At 40.1% G+C, this 19787-nt stretch overlaps 1 protein-coding gene and 1 non-coding gene across 5 annotated transcripts; both read left to right on the top strand.

Moving 5' to 3' along the window:
• The first annotated feature begins 105 nt into the window (after nucleotides 1-105).
• LOC146491740 (glycerol kinase-like) lies at nucleotides 106-19666 on the top strand. Of its 4 annotated transcripts, none has more exons than XM_085150712.1 (21): nucleotides 106-558; nucleotides 2586-2659; nucleotides 2738-2844; nucleotides 2934-3011; nucleotides 3318-3397; nucleotides 3567-3704; nucleotides 3807-3916; nucleotides 4045-4111; nucleotides 4384-4401; nucleotides 6536-6571; nucleotides 6683-6750; nucleotides 6837-6879; nucleotides 6973-7053; nucleotides 8032-8110; nucleotides 9623-9719; nucleotides 9797-9881; nucleotides 9974-10094; nucleotides 11457-11600; nucleotides 11702-11788; nucleotides 12993-13079; nucleotides 19548-19666. In XM_085150712.1, exons 1-21 carry the CDS (start codon nucleotides 466-468, stop codon nucleotides 19550-19552), a joined length of 1698 nt encoding a protein of 565 aa, XP_085006838.1. In that variant the 5' UTR covers nucleotides 106-465; the 3' UTR covers nucleotides 19553-19666. The 4 variants fall into 4 exon arrangements, with proteins under 4 accessions (XP_085006838.1, XP_085006837.1, XP_085006839.1 ...); XM_085150711.1 differs by lacking the exon at nucleotides 19548-19666 and adding an exon at nucleotides 13722-16763 and having other exon boundaries at nucleotides 109-558; XM_085150714.1 differs by lacking the exons at nucleotides 106-558; nucleotides 19548-19666 and adding exons at nucleotides 572-1348; nucleotides 13722-16763.
• Nucleotides 123-194, top strand: trnae-uuc (transfer RNA glutamic acid (anticodon UUC)). Its single transcript has one exon. It is a non-coding gene; the product is annotated as a tRNA-Glu (tRNA).
• Nucleotides 19667-19787: the final 121 nt, after the last annotated feature.

Here is a 19787-nt window from a genome sequence, read left to right as displayed (position 1 = left end):
TCCTTCAAACACCCTAGAGAGACGTACTTAAATTCGTTCATAATATGACACTTTCTTACTACAGCCACACTCAACTGTCAAATAGACATATAAATGTCCGACATCACACCTTTTAATTAACGTCCCATATGGTCTAGCGGTTAGGATTCCTGGTTTTCACCCAGGCGGCCCGGGTTCGACTCCCGGTATGGGAACAAATGTTTTTGTTAGTGAGTCTGCAGAACTTTCCAGAATCGCCTTACACTTCAGCTCAAGCACCTAATGCTCGTTGAAAATGGTAATTTTCTTGGGAACATTGTATTGGTCCGCATGAGACACGATTACAGACAGTTGCGTCATCACTAGTGGCCGCTACGTTTGAAGGCAGCGACTGACCCACCGACTTTGCCTGAGCACGGAACCGCTTCGCCGGTGGGAATAATCGGTTTCCTGCACAGTTCCGTGCCCGTAGCTCCGGGGCTGTCCATGAACGGCACCATGGCCGCGTCTTCCCACCGGATAATGCTGGGGCCACTGGTTGCTGCTATCGACCAGGGCACGAGCTCCACCCGCTTTCTGGTAAGACAAACCGGAGACAGCAGGGGCAGGAGGGTCTCCTCTAGCTAGCGGGTCACATTTAAATGACTGTGGACAGAGCCGCCGGTGTCCTTGGCTGTGCTTTGTGCACAGTACTGTATCTACAGAGGAAATCTATATATTCATTACAAATGTCTGGTATAGTTTCACTTTACTGCAGTAGCAGTCTGTGCTCCCTGTAAAAAACAAAACATAAGATAAACTACCTTATTCATCAAGTTGGATGATCGTGCCTGGTTCTTGTTTTCCCAATAAATGTTGATTCTGAGCTTCTATTGGAATCTGTATAAAGGGAAATTTGTACCATGTAGGCCTCAATTCCAGGAATGGTTGACAAAGATTTGCACATGAAGGACATGGAGGCAAAAAAAAAAAAGAAGAAGAATAAAGGTAGGAAGGATGCGCTAGTTTCAGTTAACAAGTAGTAAACTTTCCTATAAAGCACCGAACTCAAATAGTAATACAAGAAATATAAATTACATAGTATTACCAAAAAATAAAAATAAAAAGACAGAAACGTTAGACTGTATGTATAATTTAATGTATTTAACAAGAGAAATGAAGACGAGCCACACACACCCCAAAACAGTCAGCTACTTTTGTTTTAACATGTGTTCTTGTTTTATTTATGTCCTTGGGTGTGGCTCATAGTTGAGTGCCAAGAGTTTAATTGCTCTGAGTCACCTCAGCTGTCAGATAAAGACACATGGGTGTGAATGGGTGAAGTGAATGTGTGTTCTGTGGCATTTAAACGTTTCATAACAAGTAAAAGGTAATATTTTTGCTGATTTTATTTATTTACATTTTTTCTATGTAGTTTTGCACATTTTATTTTATTTATTGTTCCAGTGTTCTTGCACTGACTATCTTTGCATCTAATACCACAAGACACGTGCAGACGTATTTTTGAAGGTGATAATTGTCCTGGGGTGACATATGCTGTGCAGAGTTTACACTGCTTATCGCTTTAACACTTGCTTCCTCTAACACCGTTGCATATTGCTATGTCAGGTCTGTCTAGGGCAGGGGTGGGCAATCTCAGTCCACGAGGGCCGGTGTCCCTGCAGGTTTTAGATCTCACCCTGGGTCAACACACCTGAATCACATGATTAGTTCGTTACCACGCCTCTGGAGAACTTCAGGACATGTTGAGGAGCTAATTTAGCCATTTAAAACAGCTGTGTTGGTTCGAGGACACATCTAAAACCTGCAGGGACACTGGCCCTCGTGGACTGAGATTGCCCACCCCTGGTCTAGGGTGTACCCCACCTCTTGCCCTGTGACAGCTTAGATAAACTCCAGCCCCCAGTAGAAATGGAAATCACCAGAGACCCCATAATAGTGAAATATTTTCACAGTACTTCAGTCACGATACAAGATTTTTAACATTTTGGTGATATGCTAAATATTGCAGTAACATGGATTGCAATGTATCATCTTTTTTCAACTGCAAATTATGTCTTTAATTTTTTTAAATCAAAAATGATATTATCCTGTAAGATTAAATTATCTCACTTCAGTTATCTTTTTCTACTGCTAAATCAGAATGTCAAACATACCAACACTGGCACTAAAACCTGCCATTATTGTTGCCATAAGATGGCATTTGTAAGGAGGTTTGCTGTCCTATTATTACTTGTGTGATCAAGTCATCGGCCCAATAAAAATTATCAAGTAGCTTTGTCGAGTTTGTCCAATGTGAATATAATACAAGTTTGCTTGGCTAACGTCATCTCAAGATAGTGGTGCATGAGATGAGATGTTTGTAATATTCCCAGAGTGTTTTAATTAATTAATTTTTTTTCCTTGATGGCAGCTGCATAGAGTCTAGAAAAGCAGGTTTGGGATTCAACGAATGACAGTTTAAAGCCCACAGCTGCTGGGAAAATGTAAATGATGCCGTGGAAAAGCCTTTCATGTTGTTGTGCTGAAACAGGAAAAAAGCAGGCCTGGGAAGCTTTCCCAGAATCCTATCTGTAAAGGCACTGTGATGTTTTGTCTCTTTTAAGGTGTTTAATTCAAAAACGGCAGAGCTCCTCAGCCATCATCAGGTGGAAATCAAACAGAGCTTCCCAAAAGAAGGGTGAGTGATAAAACTACTGAAAATCCTCCACGTCACACCACACATGTTTTAAAAATGGATTCTTCTCGTGATGTTAAGCTGGGTGGAGGAGGATCCCAAAGAAATCCTGCAGTCAGTGTACGAGTGCATGGAGCGGACATGTGAAAAGCTGACGCAGCTCAACATTGACATCTCCAACATCAAAGGTATGTGCGCATGGGGTTCACGCTGCCACCTGAGCGCCATTTTCATCCATTTCAAAGCTCTGAAACCTCTGCTGTTTAAATTTGTCCAGCTATTGGAGTGACCAATCAAAGAGAGACCACGCTTGTTTGGGACAAAGAGACGGGGGAGCCTCTCTACAATGCAATCGGTAAAGTCTGATATCTCTGTGCGACTTGTTTGATGTGTGTCCTACAGACCTGACATTAGCATTGAAATAAGCACTGACTCCTTAATGCCGCCTGATATTTGATATTCTATTTATTCGCTTTTTAAATCTTGCTTTTTTGAATTTATTGAGCTATTTGTATAGATTTATCGCTTAATGTTTTGGCCTGCAGGGATTTCTGGTTTATACACTCCCATGTTCAACACAAGCAGCCATGACTGTTACTACATCAGGGTGCTGTTGGTCTGATTGTGGATGTTGTGAAATAACTGCCATGCCTCTATTTAGTGTGGCTGGACCTGCGGACTCAGTCAACGGTTGAGCGGCTTATAAATAAAACTCCAGGAAGAAATAAGAACCACTTGAAGGTAACGTTGATCCGTGTTTGAGTTTGCACTTTTGTTCTGTTAGTGCAGTTTAGGTAGGATGGTGTTGGCTATTTTCATCTATTTGAGTATGTAATGTTTTTTAATCCCTGTGTATTTTGTGTATGGCCTCACATAAGAGATTCACATTCATGTCATTGCCACCTTGCAGCATAAAACGGGGCTCCCGATCAGCACTTACTTCAGCGCCGTCAAACTTCGCTGGTTGATGGACAACGTGGACGAGGTCCACCAAGCTGTGGTCTCGCACCGCGCCATGTTTGGCACAGTCGACTCCTGGCTTATTTGGGTAGTCACAGGCTTCCTTCTTTAAGAGAAGTCATAGACATGTTCTTTGAATAAAGTGGAAAACTATATTGACTTTATTTGTGTTTCTTTATTTGTGGCGCAGTGTCTGACAGGGGGTAAGTCAGGCGGAGTCCACTGCACGGACGTGACCAACGCCAGCAGAACCATGCTGTTTAACATTCACACGATGGACTGGGATCCAGAACTTTGCAAGTATGAGAGCTGAAAGTCACATCATAGTTATTTATGTATTCTATCATATTGATGAAGAGGGTGGGGAAATACCACCTATAACACCTCTAAAATGATTCTGCTGAAGTCTCACCTCTCAATGCCATCAGATATTTTGGTATTCCTATGGAGATCTTACCCAGGGTGAGGAGCTCATCAGAAATATACGGCCTTATGGTAAGCATACGCACACTGTCTCCTAATCACAAAATCACTATAATCTGTGGTCATATTAACTTTTTACACTAAAGATTTCACTGTTAGAGTGACTCTAGTGTTCAGAGAGTGCACTGCCTCATGCAGCGAGACACTAAAAGATGATAAGAGTTTTGTTTTGTGTTTGTACTTACCTCAGTGTGCTTTCAGACTGTTTAAGTGCATGAAAGTTGATTGAGAAATTCTTTTAGGCATTTTTTTGTGTGCCATTGTCTCTCTTCTCTCACTGGTAGAAAATATGTTCTAGCCGGGTAAGTAAGAACTCACCATCCCTATTTTCCCTCACATGCAAAGCCAACCCATCCTGCTTTTAACCCGACACAAACACACCATCACTCAGTGCATTTCCAAGATTTATATGAAGGCTAATGTTTCCATTAGATTAAGCGTCAAGCATTTAGAGTAGAGGTGGGAATAAGAGTAACCTCTGATAAGATGCTATTGTGATATCTGTGTAGCCAAAGATGGAAAAACAATGTAAAAAGGTAAAAAGCAAGAATTATGAATAAACTGAAGAAAGATCAGCGTTTTCACTATGATGTGACTTTAGTAACTAAATATAAAAACATACAGAAAGTGTTTTTACTTTTAGTCTTTGTCACGCTAGGAAAGGTTTATCACTGCAGCCTGCCTGTTGATGCTTTGGGTGGGCATGTTTTTTTTTTTTTTTGGCTGAGCCCAAATGCACATGGCAAAGCAGCTCTTTTTCTTCCACGCACCCATTTTGAGTAGATCCAGAGTGACTGTGCATACACGGAAACTAAATCTTTGTCCTGACTTCAGCCGGGCTCTAAAAAAAAAAAACATAAACAAAACAGGCTGTTTGGTATAAATTGCTAATGCTACTCAGTCGTTAGCTAAGTGTTTAGGCAAATGAGTGACCCACCTGCCACTGGGACACAGGGGCCAACTACAGTCGCCACATTGGTTGTGCTGGCGCTCAGACAAAACCTCTGAATGACTACAGGTATGGGAGCAGAGAAAAACGAAACTGGAATCAAATTGCTTTTCAAAGTTGAAATTCTTGCAACATCTCTCTCTGTATAATCTGCCAATCTCTGACCTTCCACGCTGATGTCTCATTGAAATGTTGGCAGCAACTGACATGATCCCACATGCAGCACTCATGCGAGGTTACAAAAACAGAGAGGTAGATAGACTGGTTCTTTTATAGCGACATGCCTCATTAATACATGCGTTCTTTTCTACATGGAAGTGCTTCTAATCTAACATTCACACACATTTACACTCCCATCGATGCATCGGAGAGTTACTTTGGGGTTAACCATCTTGCCCAACCATATTTTGGCTTGGACACTGGAAAGTGGATCGAAGCACCAACCTTCAAATTAGTAGAAGACCTGCTCCGCCTCCTGAGTTACAGCCACCCAAATAGAAGTGCACGATCAACCAAAATACTATCAAATGCAGCTTGTGCCAACTGGCATCTGTTCGTGAGGTCCACAGCTGTGGGTATAGTGGGCCCTTTAAGACGTCTATGTGACTGTGAGTTAATTGCGTTCACAAAGTGCTGTACTCAAATCTCACCACATGTTAAAAAATCCTCTCCATGTTATAATAACAGTGAAACTAATAAGCATCTAAATTAAAATAAAAAAATAATTTTCAAACTGTAAACACTAAATAATGTCAGTAATATTTGCTCCAAAGATTTCCCCTTAGTCATTATAAAGCATTGTTCTTATCACAGCTCATTTTGCTGCCCCCAAGTGACCGATTGCAGGCATTGCCATCAACAGAGCAGAGAAACTGTAGAAGTAGAAAAGACCAGTGAGTGTTTTCACAGCCAGTACACAACCATGTCAGCTCTATTGGAAATGTGCTAGATGGACCCTGTTCGCTGTGGTGGCATGCTCCTCGGGTGGTTGTCATTGGTGGACCATCTTCTTCTCCTCCAGCATCCCATCTTCTAAATCTCTTCACTCTTGGGCATGATTTTATTTCACTGACTTTTTATGTGTTCTCTTTTTAAATGTCAAACCGAAGCCACATGTAGGAGTGAAGACATTTTAGTAGATACGGGTTCACACTCACCCGCCTTTGTTTCCCTAACTGTGATTTCACTGTTGCACTAAACTCTGTACAATTCAAATTTCAGCAGTATGTTTTTGTTATTTGGCTTCATACAGTCAAATAATGATGAATTTCCCCCCCTTTTTTGTTTTCAGGCTATTGTTCATAGTGGTTAAAATTGAGTGTTTGTGCTATTGGTTTAAGATTTTAACAACAACAACAACAACAAAAAACAACCCAAAAAACAGCTATAATCAGGCATGAGTGTCAACATCTACTTAATACAAGAGACAGTTGATGCCATTTTACTGTTAGGCGCTTATACTTGCTTTCATTTTTTTCTCTTGACAGAAATCAGGGGCTCTTTCAGGTATTCCAATATCAGGGGTAAGTCTGACTTAATTTTTAAAAAAATTTTTTAACATTGTTTTAGTGTTTGTCATGCAGTGTGAGAGGTTAATCCAATATGTGTATGTATTTTATTTAAAAAATAAACAGTGTCTTGGGGATCAGTCAGCAGCGCTTGTTGGACAGATGTGCTTTCAGGACGGGCAGGCTAAAAACACGTAGGTGGTATTTATCGGTCTGCTTTTTATTAAAACTTCACCCCTTTACTAAAAATCCAGCTAAGTATGAGTTTATTATGTTTCAGGTATGGGACCGGCTGCTTTCTCCTGCGAAACACTGGGGTTAAGGTCCTCTACCTAAGACTTGAGTTTAAACACTGTGGTACCATCGTGCAGGCATTTACATAGAGTGCTACTTTTCTTGTGTCTGCTGTTTTACAGCCTGTGATGTCAGAGCACGGACTTCTGACCACTGTGGCGTACAAACTTGGTCGGGACAAGCCTGCCTGTTATGCACTGGAGGTACAGTATATACAGCATATATAAATAAAGTGATATTTGACATGAATATCAAAACGATAACGCCCACTTTCATAATATTCTCTCTAATCCTTCAGCTTTTTTCCGACGTATGGACGACAAAAACTGCCAAAATCAAAAACACATGATTGACTTTGTAAAAAATAAATAAATAACTTAAATTATTATTAAAACGAAGTTAAAACTCTTTCAGGTGTTCCGATATAAGGTTTTCATGATTTTTCATAAAAATCCAATATTTTAATGAATTTCATGTCATAAAACCAAGAAAATGCAAATATTTTAGAAATCTGTCAAAAATGTGTTTAAAGCTAAGAATGACAGAAGTCACGTTTTTATTCTCAAATTTGAGCTGGCACAGTGGGCACTGTATACATTTGAATGACAGACCCCTGTTCAATGTAGTGTAAATGTATAAACAAGGTTTAAAAATAAAAAATAAATTTTTTTATAAAAAATAAAAAAAATGAAATAAATTATAAAATAGGGGGAATAATACAGATGTGAGTATATGTATGTTGCAGCTAATGTAGTTTAGCATTTTGTAAGTGGTTTTATTTATTTTTTTATTACATTTTGACTTTTTGTTTTTAACTCAGGTTAGTTTCAGAGTGGAGGGCAGATGTCAGAGGTGATAATCAGAATAGGACTCACAATGAACACACACATACAATGAACACACCTATCAGCTGAAATTGATTATTTTTATTTATTTTTTACTAAAAACCAAGGAAACTTTTAGTTTAGTTAGCTAAAAAAAAAATTATTATTTTTTAGCTAAGTTTAGTTTTTAGTTTAGATTTACTGTCATGTAGTTTTAATTTTCTTATTTATTAAGTGAGCTATTTATTTATTTAGACTTTGGCCCGTTTAGTCTTCCAAAGAGGATACAGAAATGTGAGTATCTGTGAAATGACAGGTAATCTGAATATGTATTGTTTTTCTGCTCTTTGCTGTCAGGGCTCCGTGGCCATCGCTGGAGCTGTGGTTCGCTGGTTGCAGGACAATCTCGGGATCATTGGATCATCTGAAGAACTTGGTAGGTTCTGTTCTTGGTTCGGGGCATGTGGTGTATCCGGATTATCTGTAAAAGGAATAATAAAAGTTGACTTTGTACATGCTAAACTAGAGATGGACCGATCCGATATTACGTATCGGTATCGGTCCGATACTGGCATAAATTACTGGATCGGATATCGGAGAAAAATAAAAAAATGTAATTCGATCCATTAAATATCAAAAAAGCACCTCACAAAACTTGCGACATGACGTAACTCGGGATGCTGCAACGTGATAGAGGGCTGTGTGTATTTGTAGCCTCGCTAGCAATCCGGCATTTCATCTCTGAGGAAGTTATCCCAGAGAGAAGTAAAGCAAGTGTGTAAGTTCATCTCTGAATGTTTAAAAAGCATTCCCGTGTTAAGCTTAACAACCGAGATATGGAGCGACTGGCTCTTCTCTCTCCCTCCCTCTCCTGCTGCTACTTCAATCATGAAACTGCTTAATGATCAGCTGATCGGCTTTTCTGTCGTGAGTCCGTCTCTTCTTTGTTTTTGGCTCACTTTGCACCAGAAAGAGGAAACCAGCGGCTGAACAACAGCAGCACGTTTAAGCTTGATAAGCTGTTGTTAGAATTTATTTAATATTACTTTGTACACCAGGATCCTTTTCTGTGTAGCTGGCGGCTGGTAACTGTGCAGGGGCGGATCTAGCAAAGTTTAGCCAGGGGGGCCGATAGGGCATGAACAGGGAAAAGGGGGCACAAAGACATACTTTTCTTTCTTATTCTCATTTAAAATGTCGAGCTTTTAATAAATAATTATCTGAATCTTACACCCAAAGTTTTAATCTGATGTAAAATGTATAGAAGTCCATTACTGTATATAGTAACTATTAAGTCTAATATACCCTAGTAAGCTGTAGTACTTTTTCCTTTGGGAAGGTACCATCTGTGCAGTCTGCAATTCTGTTGAAGAAAGATGTTGAATCTATTTAATTATTCTTGGAAAATAATTGATTTCTGTGCATTTTTCATTTTTTTTTTTTCACACTGCATCAATTTAAAGTTGATTACGTCGATTAAGCATCATGAGGTGGAGGGTGGGTGGTTCCCTATTTTATTTATTTATTTATTTTTTGCTGGGAGTTTGCAACCCTATTAGTTAGGTTGCTTACTCTTTAAAATACCAGAATATGGAGGATGGAGCAGGTTTAAGTTTATTAGATTGATCAGTTTTGCTGAACTATGAAATGTTTTGGGTGCAGTGTATTTTTTCCATACAGGTATAACAGAATAGCTTTAGTGTTTGGTTTTTAACTTGAGTATGAACTTATACAAAAAGCAGCAAGATATTAAAAAACAGTTTTATTGATTAAAAAACACACTATCGGATTCATATCGGTATCGGCAGATATCCAAATTTATGGTATCGTATCGGATATAAAAAAGTGGTATCGTGCCATCTCTAGTATAAACTAGACAACTGTTTATGACATCAGTGTTCACAGAATTTTTACTTCATTTGCCGTTTTGTGTTTTTTCCCGCTGCAGAGAGGTTGGCTGCTTCTGTCGGCACATCTTACGGCTGCTACTTCGTTCCTGCGTTTTCGGGCCTTTACGCACCTTACTGGGAGCCCAGCGCACGAGGGTACTGAGACTGTGGTGAACATCTTAAAGCATCTGCTGAAATGCACCTGTCTGAATCAAACTTTCTCCGTGTCACAGAATCATTTGCGGGCTAACTCAGTTTACTAATAAGAGCCACCTCGCTTTTGCTGCACTGGAAGCCGTCTGTTTCCAGACACGAGAGGTACGCGCTTTCTTCTCTTGAAAACTAGTGTTCAGCAAGTGAAATGTTTGCCTTTGCTTTAAAAACACCCATTGATATGATGATGTGCGCAGATACTGGATGCCATGAACCAGGACAGCGGCATCCCGCTGACACAGCTCCAGGTAGACGGAGGAATGACATCCAACAAGCTGCTGATGCAGCTGCAGGCGGACATCCTCTGCATCCCTGTTGGTAGGAGTGCCGTTCACTCCGCTCAAGTGTCATGCCACAAGGAAGCTGACACGGTTATTTGTTGAGCACTGACCAAACCAGTCATGCAACCACAACTTATATCTATTTATCTGAACTACTGGACAAGAAATGCTACTATAGGCCTCTGACTTTTGCTGTTCTAAGTTGAGCCACTAACATAAGTGTTTTTTCATATGTAGTATGATGTATAATAACTCATTCATATATACATGTATTTGTCATTTTTCTGTTATTATGAGTAGTGATGGATATTGATAAGATTTTCACGATTCCGATTCCATTTTCGATTCTGTTTAACGATTCGATTCTTTATCGATTCTTTATTGATTCTCTTAGCGATTCTTTTTTAAAAAAGGAGAACACTAAGGTCGATTAGCTTAGAACTTTGTTTTATACCTTCTCTTTGAACAAGATAGAAATTTAAAAATAAAAATGTTCAGAATAAAATAATAAAATAAATATTCTTCTGTAGCAATAACAAAGTATACCACAAATTATTCTGTAGTAATTACACAAGAATATCCAGTAATGTCCCTGCCTACAATTAAACACATTCACTTACCGAAAATCATCTGCTGTGGCAAATGGGTTCAAGCCTTTTACCACAAACTTAGTCACTGCTCGGTGACGTTCGTCTATCCTGGCCTGAAAGGAGACGCTACCGGTAGACTGGGTCAAAGGAGCTTGCAAAGAAAAGCGTCTGGACTTCTTTAAGTTCAGGGTTAGGGGTCCAGAAGTCCAGACGCTTTTCTTTGCAAGCTCCTTTGACTACGATGACCTGGATGACTGAGAACCTTCACAGACATACCGGTAGACTGCAGCCAGACTCTGTCTGTCTCTCTCATCATGGTCACCTAAATGCACAGTAATGGCAGGTTTTGTAATAAGGCAGATCGCGCTAACATAATCTGCACTGTTAGCTGATTATTTACCTGCCGCATTAACGGGAGAGGACGTGCAAACGTTATCGCTGCTGCTGGGTTGAGATTCACGGAGCGGAATTAAAAACATGACATTCATTTAAGGTCATCGTGTGTTTTGTGAGCAAATGCTTTTGCATATTCGTAGTGTTTCCTCCCTTAAATGAAATATCCACTTTGCAAGTGTTGCAAGTTGCCCAGTTGTCAAACTTTTGAGCGTTTGAGCCGCCATGTTTCCTGCCAGGTAAATGACGCTCTGCAACGTGGTGACGTCATTTGGGGCGACTGGAATCGATAAGGGAATCGTTTGCAAAAATGGCAAACAATTCCAAGGGATTTAAACAGTGGGAGCCGGTTCTCAACAAGAACCGGTTTTCGATACCCATCCCTAATTATGAGTAAATATAATGTCCATTTCCAGTGAAACCATCCATGCCTGAGACCACAGCTCTCGGTGCAGCGATGGCAGCAGGAGCAGCAGAGGGGGTGAGCGTTTGGAGTCTGAACCCCGAGGACCTGAGCGAAGTGACGTCAGAGAAGTTCGAACCTCAAATCAACCCCGAAGGTACGTTGGGCTGCTGCCAGAGCTCTGGCTGGCTGATGAGATCAGATAATGCTTAAAACATGCGATGCTTAAAAGTAAACACACTTATCTGTGTTCTACAGAGAGCGAGTTTCGATATGCTCGGTGGAAGAAGGCTGTTGAGAAATCCATGAACTGGGAGACGATGGAGCCTGTTTGCAATGGAAACGGTGGGAAGCACTCACAGCTCAGAAAAGGTTTAAACTCGAAGACGAGGCCATAAATCAAAAAAAGTGAATGACACTTAAATGCACCTCAAACACTAAAAGACGCATTCGTGTATTTTGACGCCTGTCGTTTAAAAAAAAAAGTTACTGCCCTGATATTACTGAGAGGTGATTTTAGTCAAAACATTATGAAGCTCATGAGTTTATCCAAGGCTCATATCAATCTGTAATCTGGTGTAGTCAAATTAGGTGATTATTATGCTGTATGGGGATGTTCTTCTGTTGTTATCAGAAGAACATCCCCATTTGTGTCACTGACACTATCATGCAGCTCTGTGCTTGCAATGAATATTTTTAAAATATTGTTCCTGAAAAACTCATTTATATGTTCAAGAAGCTAAGATAAAATGCAGTACTGTGCAAAACTCTTGTACTATGTTGAGGTCCGGGCTCTGGGGTGGCCAATCCATGACTGCTTGGGTTTTACTGTGCGTTTTTCTATCTAGGTATGCTTTTCCTTTATCAGCAGTGTGTTTGGGATCATTGCCATGCTGATAAATGAAGGTGCTGCCAATCAAAGCTTAAAATTGGTTCTTTGAGTAGACACAACACTGGTTCATCCCCTGAGTTAGCTTTTTTTTTTTTTATGCCTGAATTATTTATAGGTCGCAACAAACAAAAAGCATTCCTCTGAAAATAGGCAGGTACAAGGACTGGACTGAAAATGAGTGAAAAAGCAACCAATGTCCAAAGAGCACCTTTGAAAGACCTTGAAAAATTCTGGAGAACTGTTGCTCAACACCGCTTTAAGAAATGAAAAGAAACTCTGGGTGGATGGAAGCAAAAATCACACTATACTGATTCTAAGATATCTATGTTTATTCCTAAATAATGTTACAACATATATTTATATTATTTGAATATATTTAATATATTTATATTGTTCAACTTTGACATCTAACATATGTGTTATATTATTATAGTCAGTATTATTCTGGTAAATTTACCAGTATATGGATCTTTACCTGAAACCCAAGCAGCGCAGGGGTTTGGTAGTATAAGGAAATGACAAGTGGATCAAAGTAGTGTATATTTTCCTATGTTACTACAGTGTGCAGAGGTAGAGGCCATTTTGACTTGTTTTTAGTTTGCTGCTCAGAATCATCGTCTCTCTTCTTCTCTGTTCCGCGCTCGTTTCGTGGAAAAGGTGAAACCAGTATCTTCAGCAGCGTCCCGCTTGGCTTCTACATCATTGGCAGCATGCTGATGTTAATCGGAGCGAAATACCTCACAGGTCAGTATGTCTACTCTATACTCATACGTGATGCCAGTGTTTACGTGTGTCACAGGTGGAGCAGATGTCTCGGGCGCACAGCTCCAGTTGCGAGCACAGAAGCTCCACCTACCTGTTGTTTGCATTCACAGGAATGTTAGCTTAAAGGGAGGGTAATGGCAGCTAAAAAGGCTTGTTTCAGTCAGAGCATGAACTGATGAGGTGAAGCAAGTTCCAGGAAATGAAAATTATTTTGAACAATGACTCATTAAAAACTGCTCTGGTATAGTGACAAAATAAAAACAAGTAACTGAGGGTGTTGTAGGTAAACATTGCAGGTTAAACATGATGAACTTTTTTGGAAACAAGTTTCCAAAGTCGCTCAATTAAAGTTCCGATTTCCTAACTTGACAACTATCACTCTACATAATAAAAAGAGCTCGTGTTCCACCCTGTTCATGGTTGTAGTGCCAGCTGTTCAGATTTTTAAAAACAAATTACCAAATTACCTTTGCAAGCATTCAATTGGAACAGTTTGACGTTAGGTGAGCTTTTGTGTTAGTAAGGCTTTTTAACAGTGTAATAAGTCCTATTTGACAGCTCTAGTGGAGAGTAAACCTTTCTCAAAATGAAATGTGTGCCCTTTTGTTACTTTTCTTTCAGGCCACAAGTAGACTGTGATTTCTGGAGGCATTAAATTGACGTGGGTGGGGGGGGAGAGGAAACAGGACCAGCGCTTGTGCTCTTGTTGAAATCTTACCCAAAAATCATTCCAGAGAGAGACACAGACCTCCTGCTGAGCCTCACCGCCGAGTATGAAATCAGGACAACTCTGACTAACGGGACATCTTCAATATCATTTTCATGGTTATTTAATTTTTAAAAAATTATATTTGTGGCAAAGAACACATCAGTACGGTATCCATTAATTTTAGCAGCATTGCACATGCAGTGTTTCCTTTCCTTTTTTACAGGGTGATGCATTTCTGACTATTTATGTAGATACTTGTGTATGTGTAAGTGCGAGATGCTGTCTAATTTGTTTGTCACTGTTAACCTTGAACTGTCTAACCCTCAGACCCTCCACGGTGAGTTGCAGGAACTTTTTTAGAGCACTTTATAATTTTTTTTCTTTGTTTTTGTTTAGACGATCTGTCCTAACGAGTCTTTGTATGATGTATATGTATTTTTTTCTTGTTTTGAACAGTTGGGATTAAGACGCAGAAAGTTTGAGGTAGTCTGTAGTAAAACTGAAGGGACAGGTGGGCCATGGTGCACTGACAGGTCTGCTTTCAGTGAAAGTGAACCTGTACATACTTGATTGGTTGTTTAAAAACAAAAAGTGGGAAAAACGCGATGCAGCGAAGGATGGGAACTGGATATCCGTGGGAGTGCAGTGTATGAGGAAAGCCGCACATGCATATTCTTACACCAGGAAACAAAACGGCAGCAGCAGGTTGTAACTTGTTTACCGTTCAGCCCAAAATGGATTCAATGTGTAAGCCTAGTCATGGTTGACAAGGTCGGTTCACCCTGAGATTCATCTGTGATCATCAGATTAAGCTGGTACGCTCATTTTTGGGCGACAGCTGCTTTTTGTTGAATGTACTGGATAAGCAAAAAAAATAAATAAGTGAAGCATTTAAAAAAAAAAAAAAAATCAACAAATTACAGTGGCAGCTGAAATACTTTCGGTATCGCTGCAGTGAAAACAGCCATCTACCCTGATGAAAGGCTCATGCTCATACAGAATGTAATCTCTGAAGGCATCCCTCCCCACCCTTTTCCCCCTCTATCTCCTCACATTGATTAAGCTGTGATGTTGGCTAGCTGCCTGCATTGTTTGGCTGTAGCAGAATATCGCTCACAGCAAAGCTTGTGGCTTTTTTTTTCTTCTTTTTTTTTAAATTAACTGTAGCAACCTGTTTATTTCTGAGTCACGATTACAGCTAAACATATTTTGTTTTTAACATGTTGAGCTCTGTTTAAGTTTCACTACACCCAGTGGGAAATCGTCTAAACTGTGCAAGTCGTACCTAAACAGGCCGTGATTACGATGTGTAAACATGATTTCCGTCACTCTGAGCGACTGGTTGCGTCTCTGTGGGCTTTAAAAAATGTATTTAAAATGATGGAAGTTAGTTTCCAGGTCATGCAAAACATGCTTCTGATATGCAAATGAACGCTCGTTTGAAACAAACTTTAACTTGCTGCACTAAAACGTAAAGGTTCAGAATGTTTCTCCAGTGAAATGATTCAAACCGACGCAAGCTCTTTAAGTGGCTCTCTTTGCTTCTTGGTCAGGGCTTAAGTTTCAGTCGGGCCTGATGAAGTACGAGCGTCCCTGGTTGGGAAGGTTGTAGGCATCAGCAGATGTTTGTTTCTGTGCTTGCTCTCTGTAACCCTGGACTATTAAATTATGCAGCCCTCTTATGATGTGAAAATGCTGAATATTCTGTTGTGATATAAAGAGTTTACAAATGAATACGTGAGAGGAAAGCAATGGAAGAACAAAGTGTAACTGCCAACGTTTGCCCCCTGACCTTTAACTGTGAAATGGGAAAATTGCTTTGAATAGTGACATCACCTCCCTGCATGTCCTTACCTGAAACGCACCAACAGTGGAAAGTATTTGTACTTGTCATGTGAACTGGTGTTTTTCTTGCTGTCACATTAAAGAGCGATTTCACCCAAACTCTGCTGCTCCAGGTGTGCTGACCTCTCTGAAGATTGTAGGTCAGATCTGTAGTAAAAGAGAAACTGCAAACTAACCCTCAAACTTGAGAAATGTTTGAAATGAGGAAAAGGATGTGCATGCCATCGCTTTTCAAGTGACAGTTTCCTTGTTGAAGTGACATGTCATTATTAGAGAGATGTGTAATGACACATGACCAACAAATGCAGATTCAGTACGTTTTTGCTTTCAGTGAAATGAAATCTAACAGCCAGCAAGAAAAGGTATTCGTTTCCTTAGTTACACTGTTGTTCCCCTGCTTAAAAAAAGTAATGTATAACTTCCAACCACTAATGTGGAGTTTGTAGCTGCAAAACATAAATAGGCTAAATAGCGAGATGATCATCTCGATGTGATTCACTGATTCACTGTTGGACAAGGAGGACAACAGTGAGGACTGTGGCTGTGCAGAGTGAGCCTGCTGCGGGTTGCAGCTTTCTAGATAACTGTTCACAATACAAGTGTGTGTCTGGAGCAAGCATTCAAAACGTAATTTATGTAACACACATACAACCCAATCACTTTGCTAGGCAAACCAGTTCAACTGCTCTTTAACACAGATATGTAACCAGTCGGTCTCATGGCAGCAACTCAATGCATTTACACATGTATACATGGTCAAGATGACAAGTTGAAGTTCAAACCAAACATCACAATGGAGTAAATTTAAGTGACTGAATGTGGCACAATCGTCTAGAGTTTGCAGAGAATTGTCTGGAAAAAATATTCAGTAAGCAACTAGCAAGCGTTAAACCTTGAAGCAGATGAGCTACAGCAGCAGAACACACCAAAACGGGACACTAGATTAGAAAATACAGCTGGTATGAGTCATTTTCTGCTGCAACATTCAGATGGTAGGGTGTAAACAACATTGATGCATGGATCCATCCATTCCATTTGAAAGCACAATGTGGGTACACAAGGTATAACCTAAATTGAATCAGCAGATGGATGTAAAAACAAAAACAACAGCAACAACAACAAAAAATAACAGACTGGTAAAAATCATTTTTTAAAAACCAACATTAAAACCAAAAAATGTCTTCAGTTGAAGTCAAAAATCAGTCAGTTCATCAAAACATTACTGTTTATTTATCAGCCTACATTCATACACCCTATCTATCTCTCTCTATCTCTATCTCTCTCTCACACAGTGGCTTGCAAAAGTATTCGGTCCCCTTGAACTTTCCCACATTTTGTCACATTACAGCCACGAACATGAATCAATTTTATTGGAATTCCAGGTGAAAGACCAACACAAAGTGGTGAACACGTGAGAAGTGGAACGAAAATCATACATGAGTCCAAACATTTTTTACAAATAAATAACTGAAAAGTGGGGTGTGTGTAATTATTCAGCCCCCTGAGTCAATACTTTGTAGAACCACCTTTTGCTGCAATTACAGCTGCCAGTCTTTTAGGGTCTGTCTCTACCAGCTTTGCACATCTAGAGACTGAAATCTTTGCCCATTCTTCTTTGCAAAACAGCTCCAGCTCAGTCAGATTAGATGGACAGCGTTTGTGGACAGAAGTTTTCAGATCTTGCCACAGATTCTTGGATTTAGATCTGGACTTTGACTGGGTCATTCTAACACATGGATATGTTTTGTTTTAAACCACTCCATTGTTGCCCTGGCTTTATGTTTAGGGTCGTCGTCCTGCTGGAAGGTGAACCTCTGCCCCAGTCTCAAGTCTTTTGCAGACTCCAAGAGGTTTGCAGACTACAAGATTGTCCTGTATTTGGCTCCATCCATCTTCCCATCAACTCTGACCAGCTTCCCTGTCCTTGCTGAAGAGAAGCACCCACCACCATATTTGACAGTGGGGATGGTGTGTTCAGAGTGATGAGCAGTGTTAGTTTTCCGCCACACATGTTTTGCATTTTGGCCAGAAAGTTCCAGTTTGGTCTCATCTGACCAGAGCACCTTCTTCCACATGTTTGCTGTGTCCCCCACATGGCTTGTGTCAAACTGCAAACAGGACTTCTTATGGTTTTCTGTTAACAATGGCTTTCTTCTTGCCACGACTAATAGTTGTCCTATGGACAGATTCCCCCACCTGAGCTGTAGATCTCTGCAGCTCGTCCACAGTCACCATGGGCCTCTTGGCTGCATTTCTGATCAGCGCTCTCCTTGTTCGGCCTGTGAGTTTAGGTGGACAGACTTGTCTTGTTGTGCCATACGCCTTCCATTTCTGAATGATCGCTTGAACAGAGCTCCGTGGGATGTTCAAGGCCTGGGAAATCTTTTTGTAGCCTAAGCCTGCTTTAAATTTCTCAATAACTTATCCCTGACCTGTCTGGTGTCTAAATCCAATCGAGAATCTGCAGCAAGATCTGAAAACTTCTGTCCACAAACGCTGTCCATCTAATCTGACTGAGCTGGAGCTGTTTTGCAAAGAAGAATGGGCAAAGATTTCAGTCTCTAGATGTGCAAAGCTGGTAGAGACATACTCTAAAAGACTGGCAGCTGTAATTGCAGCAAAAGGTGGTTCTACAAAGTATTGACTCAGGGGGCTGAATAATTACGCACACCCCACTTTTCAGTTATATATTTGAAAAAAATGTTTGGAATCATGTATGATTTTCGTTCCACTTCTCACGTGTACACCACTTTGTGTTGGTCTTTCACGTGGAATTCCAATAAAATTGATTCATGTTTGTGGCTGTAATGTGACAAAATGTGGGAAAGTTCAAGGGGGCCAAATACTTTTGCAAGCCACTGTGTGTGTGTGTATGTATGTATGTATGTATATATATATATATATATATATATATATATATATATAACTTCAATACAACTATAGAAATACATCACGGCATCTTCTTAGTCAGCTTACTAATTGCACAAACGATCCCTTCCTACACCTTTTTGCTAGCTAGAGGCATGCAATCATGTTGTCCTAAGGGCATTAATTAACGGACAGCTACAAGAGACCGGGCTTTTCCATAAGACAGCCTGATGACACAGCTTCATCATTTTTTTTTCCCTCCAGTTCTTACAACCCTCTTCAGTTTGCCCCTGATTACCACATTGAGATATTGGATATAAGGACACTTTCAATCAAGCTAACAAACTCTTTCCAAAAACATTGTGGCTAACGCCAAAGCCTCTTAACACCCTGATCTCTGATTAGCTTACTTGTAAATGGAATCAATATATGTTTCCAGATATTGAAAGCTATTAACAACTTGCACAGACTGACCAGGAAGTGAAACACCTTTTACGGGGCCTGGGTCATTCAAGACATGCTGTTTTGACAACATTAATCAACAAATGAGCCTTACACAATTCTTCCAGCCTGCGTACCTCAGCAACCTAGCCTAGTAAAAACAATAAAACCTACAAGTGCAGACATAGGTCACATTTTTTTGGCAGGCTCTCATTTTTTCCACATTCCTTCAAAGGCATGTTTGAGTTGGTTTCGGGATTAAAGGACTCATTTTGGGTAAGTTCAGTACCTGTCGGTGATGGTTAAACGTAGAGGTGAGGTATACTCTCCACACAGTGGAGCAGAGCACAGCCACCACATGGGAAACATTCAAAAACTCAAATGCTATATGTATGACAAATATGACAAATGCTCATCTAAACAAGTCATCTCATCCACTTCAAAGCTGCCAAATTTGAAGTGGATCAGATCAAGTGTAGTCGAAGCAGGCAAAGAACCAAAAAAAGGCAGATTTTAAAAAATATGTATTAAAAAGCTGAGCAGAAATTTGTAGTAAAAATCTGTCTGTCTGTTCTTTGTTTCAGAATAAGGACGTTATCCTTCTGTCATCCCATTCTCCCTTATCACGCATTTCATAACGCCCACGCAGGATCAGTTTTTTTAAAGTCTAGCACAACCTGTCTTCCTCTCCCAGAGGGGAAATCCCAACAAACAAGGGCTATTACAGGGGAGTGGTTTGCTCCAACAACAAATTAAAGTCATCCAGAGCTTGAGCTTTCAGTTATATGCAGGTGTTCAGTAACAAAACACAGGTCTTCATCCTG

This window comes from Neolamprologus multifasciatus, chromosome 23 (assembly GCF_963576455.1).
Source record: "Neolamprologus multifasciatus chromosome 23, fNeoMul1.2, whole genome shotgun sequence".
Classification (NCBI taxonomy): domain Eukaryota; kingdom Metazoa; phylum Chordata; class Actinopteri; order Cichliformes; family Cichlidae; genus Neolamprologus; species Neolamprologus multifasciatus.
The sequence above is the reverse complement of the archived record's forward strand: the minus strand, read 5'-3'. Positions and strand labels throughout refer to the sequence as shown.

What these genes read in the sequence shown, in the direction of transcription:
- LOC146491740 (XM_085150711.1), top strand. Translation starts at nt 466, where the DNA reads ATGAACGGCACCATGGCCGCGTCTTCCCACCGGATAATGCTGGGGCCA. An exon ending in TGACATCTCCAACATCAAAG is followed by an intron (nt 2,845 to 2,933) that starts GTATGTGCGCAT and finishes AAATTTGTCCAG; the next exon opens with CTATTGGAGTGACCAATCAA. An exon ending in TCTGTTTCCAGACACGAGAG is followed by an intron (nt 9,882 to 9,973) that starts GTACGCGCTTTC and finishes TGATGTGCGCAG; the next exon opens with ATACTGGATGCCATGAACCA.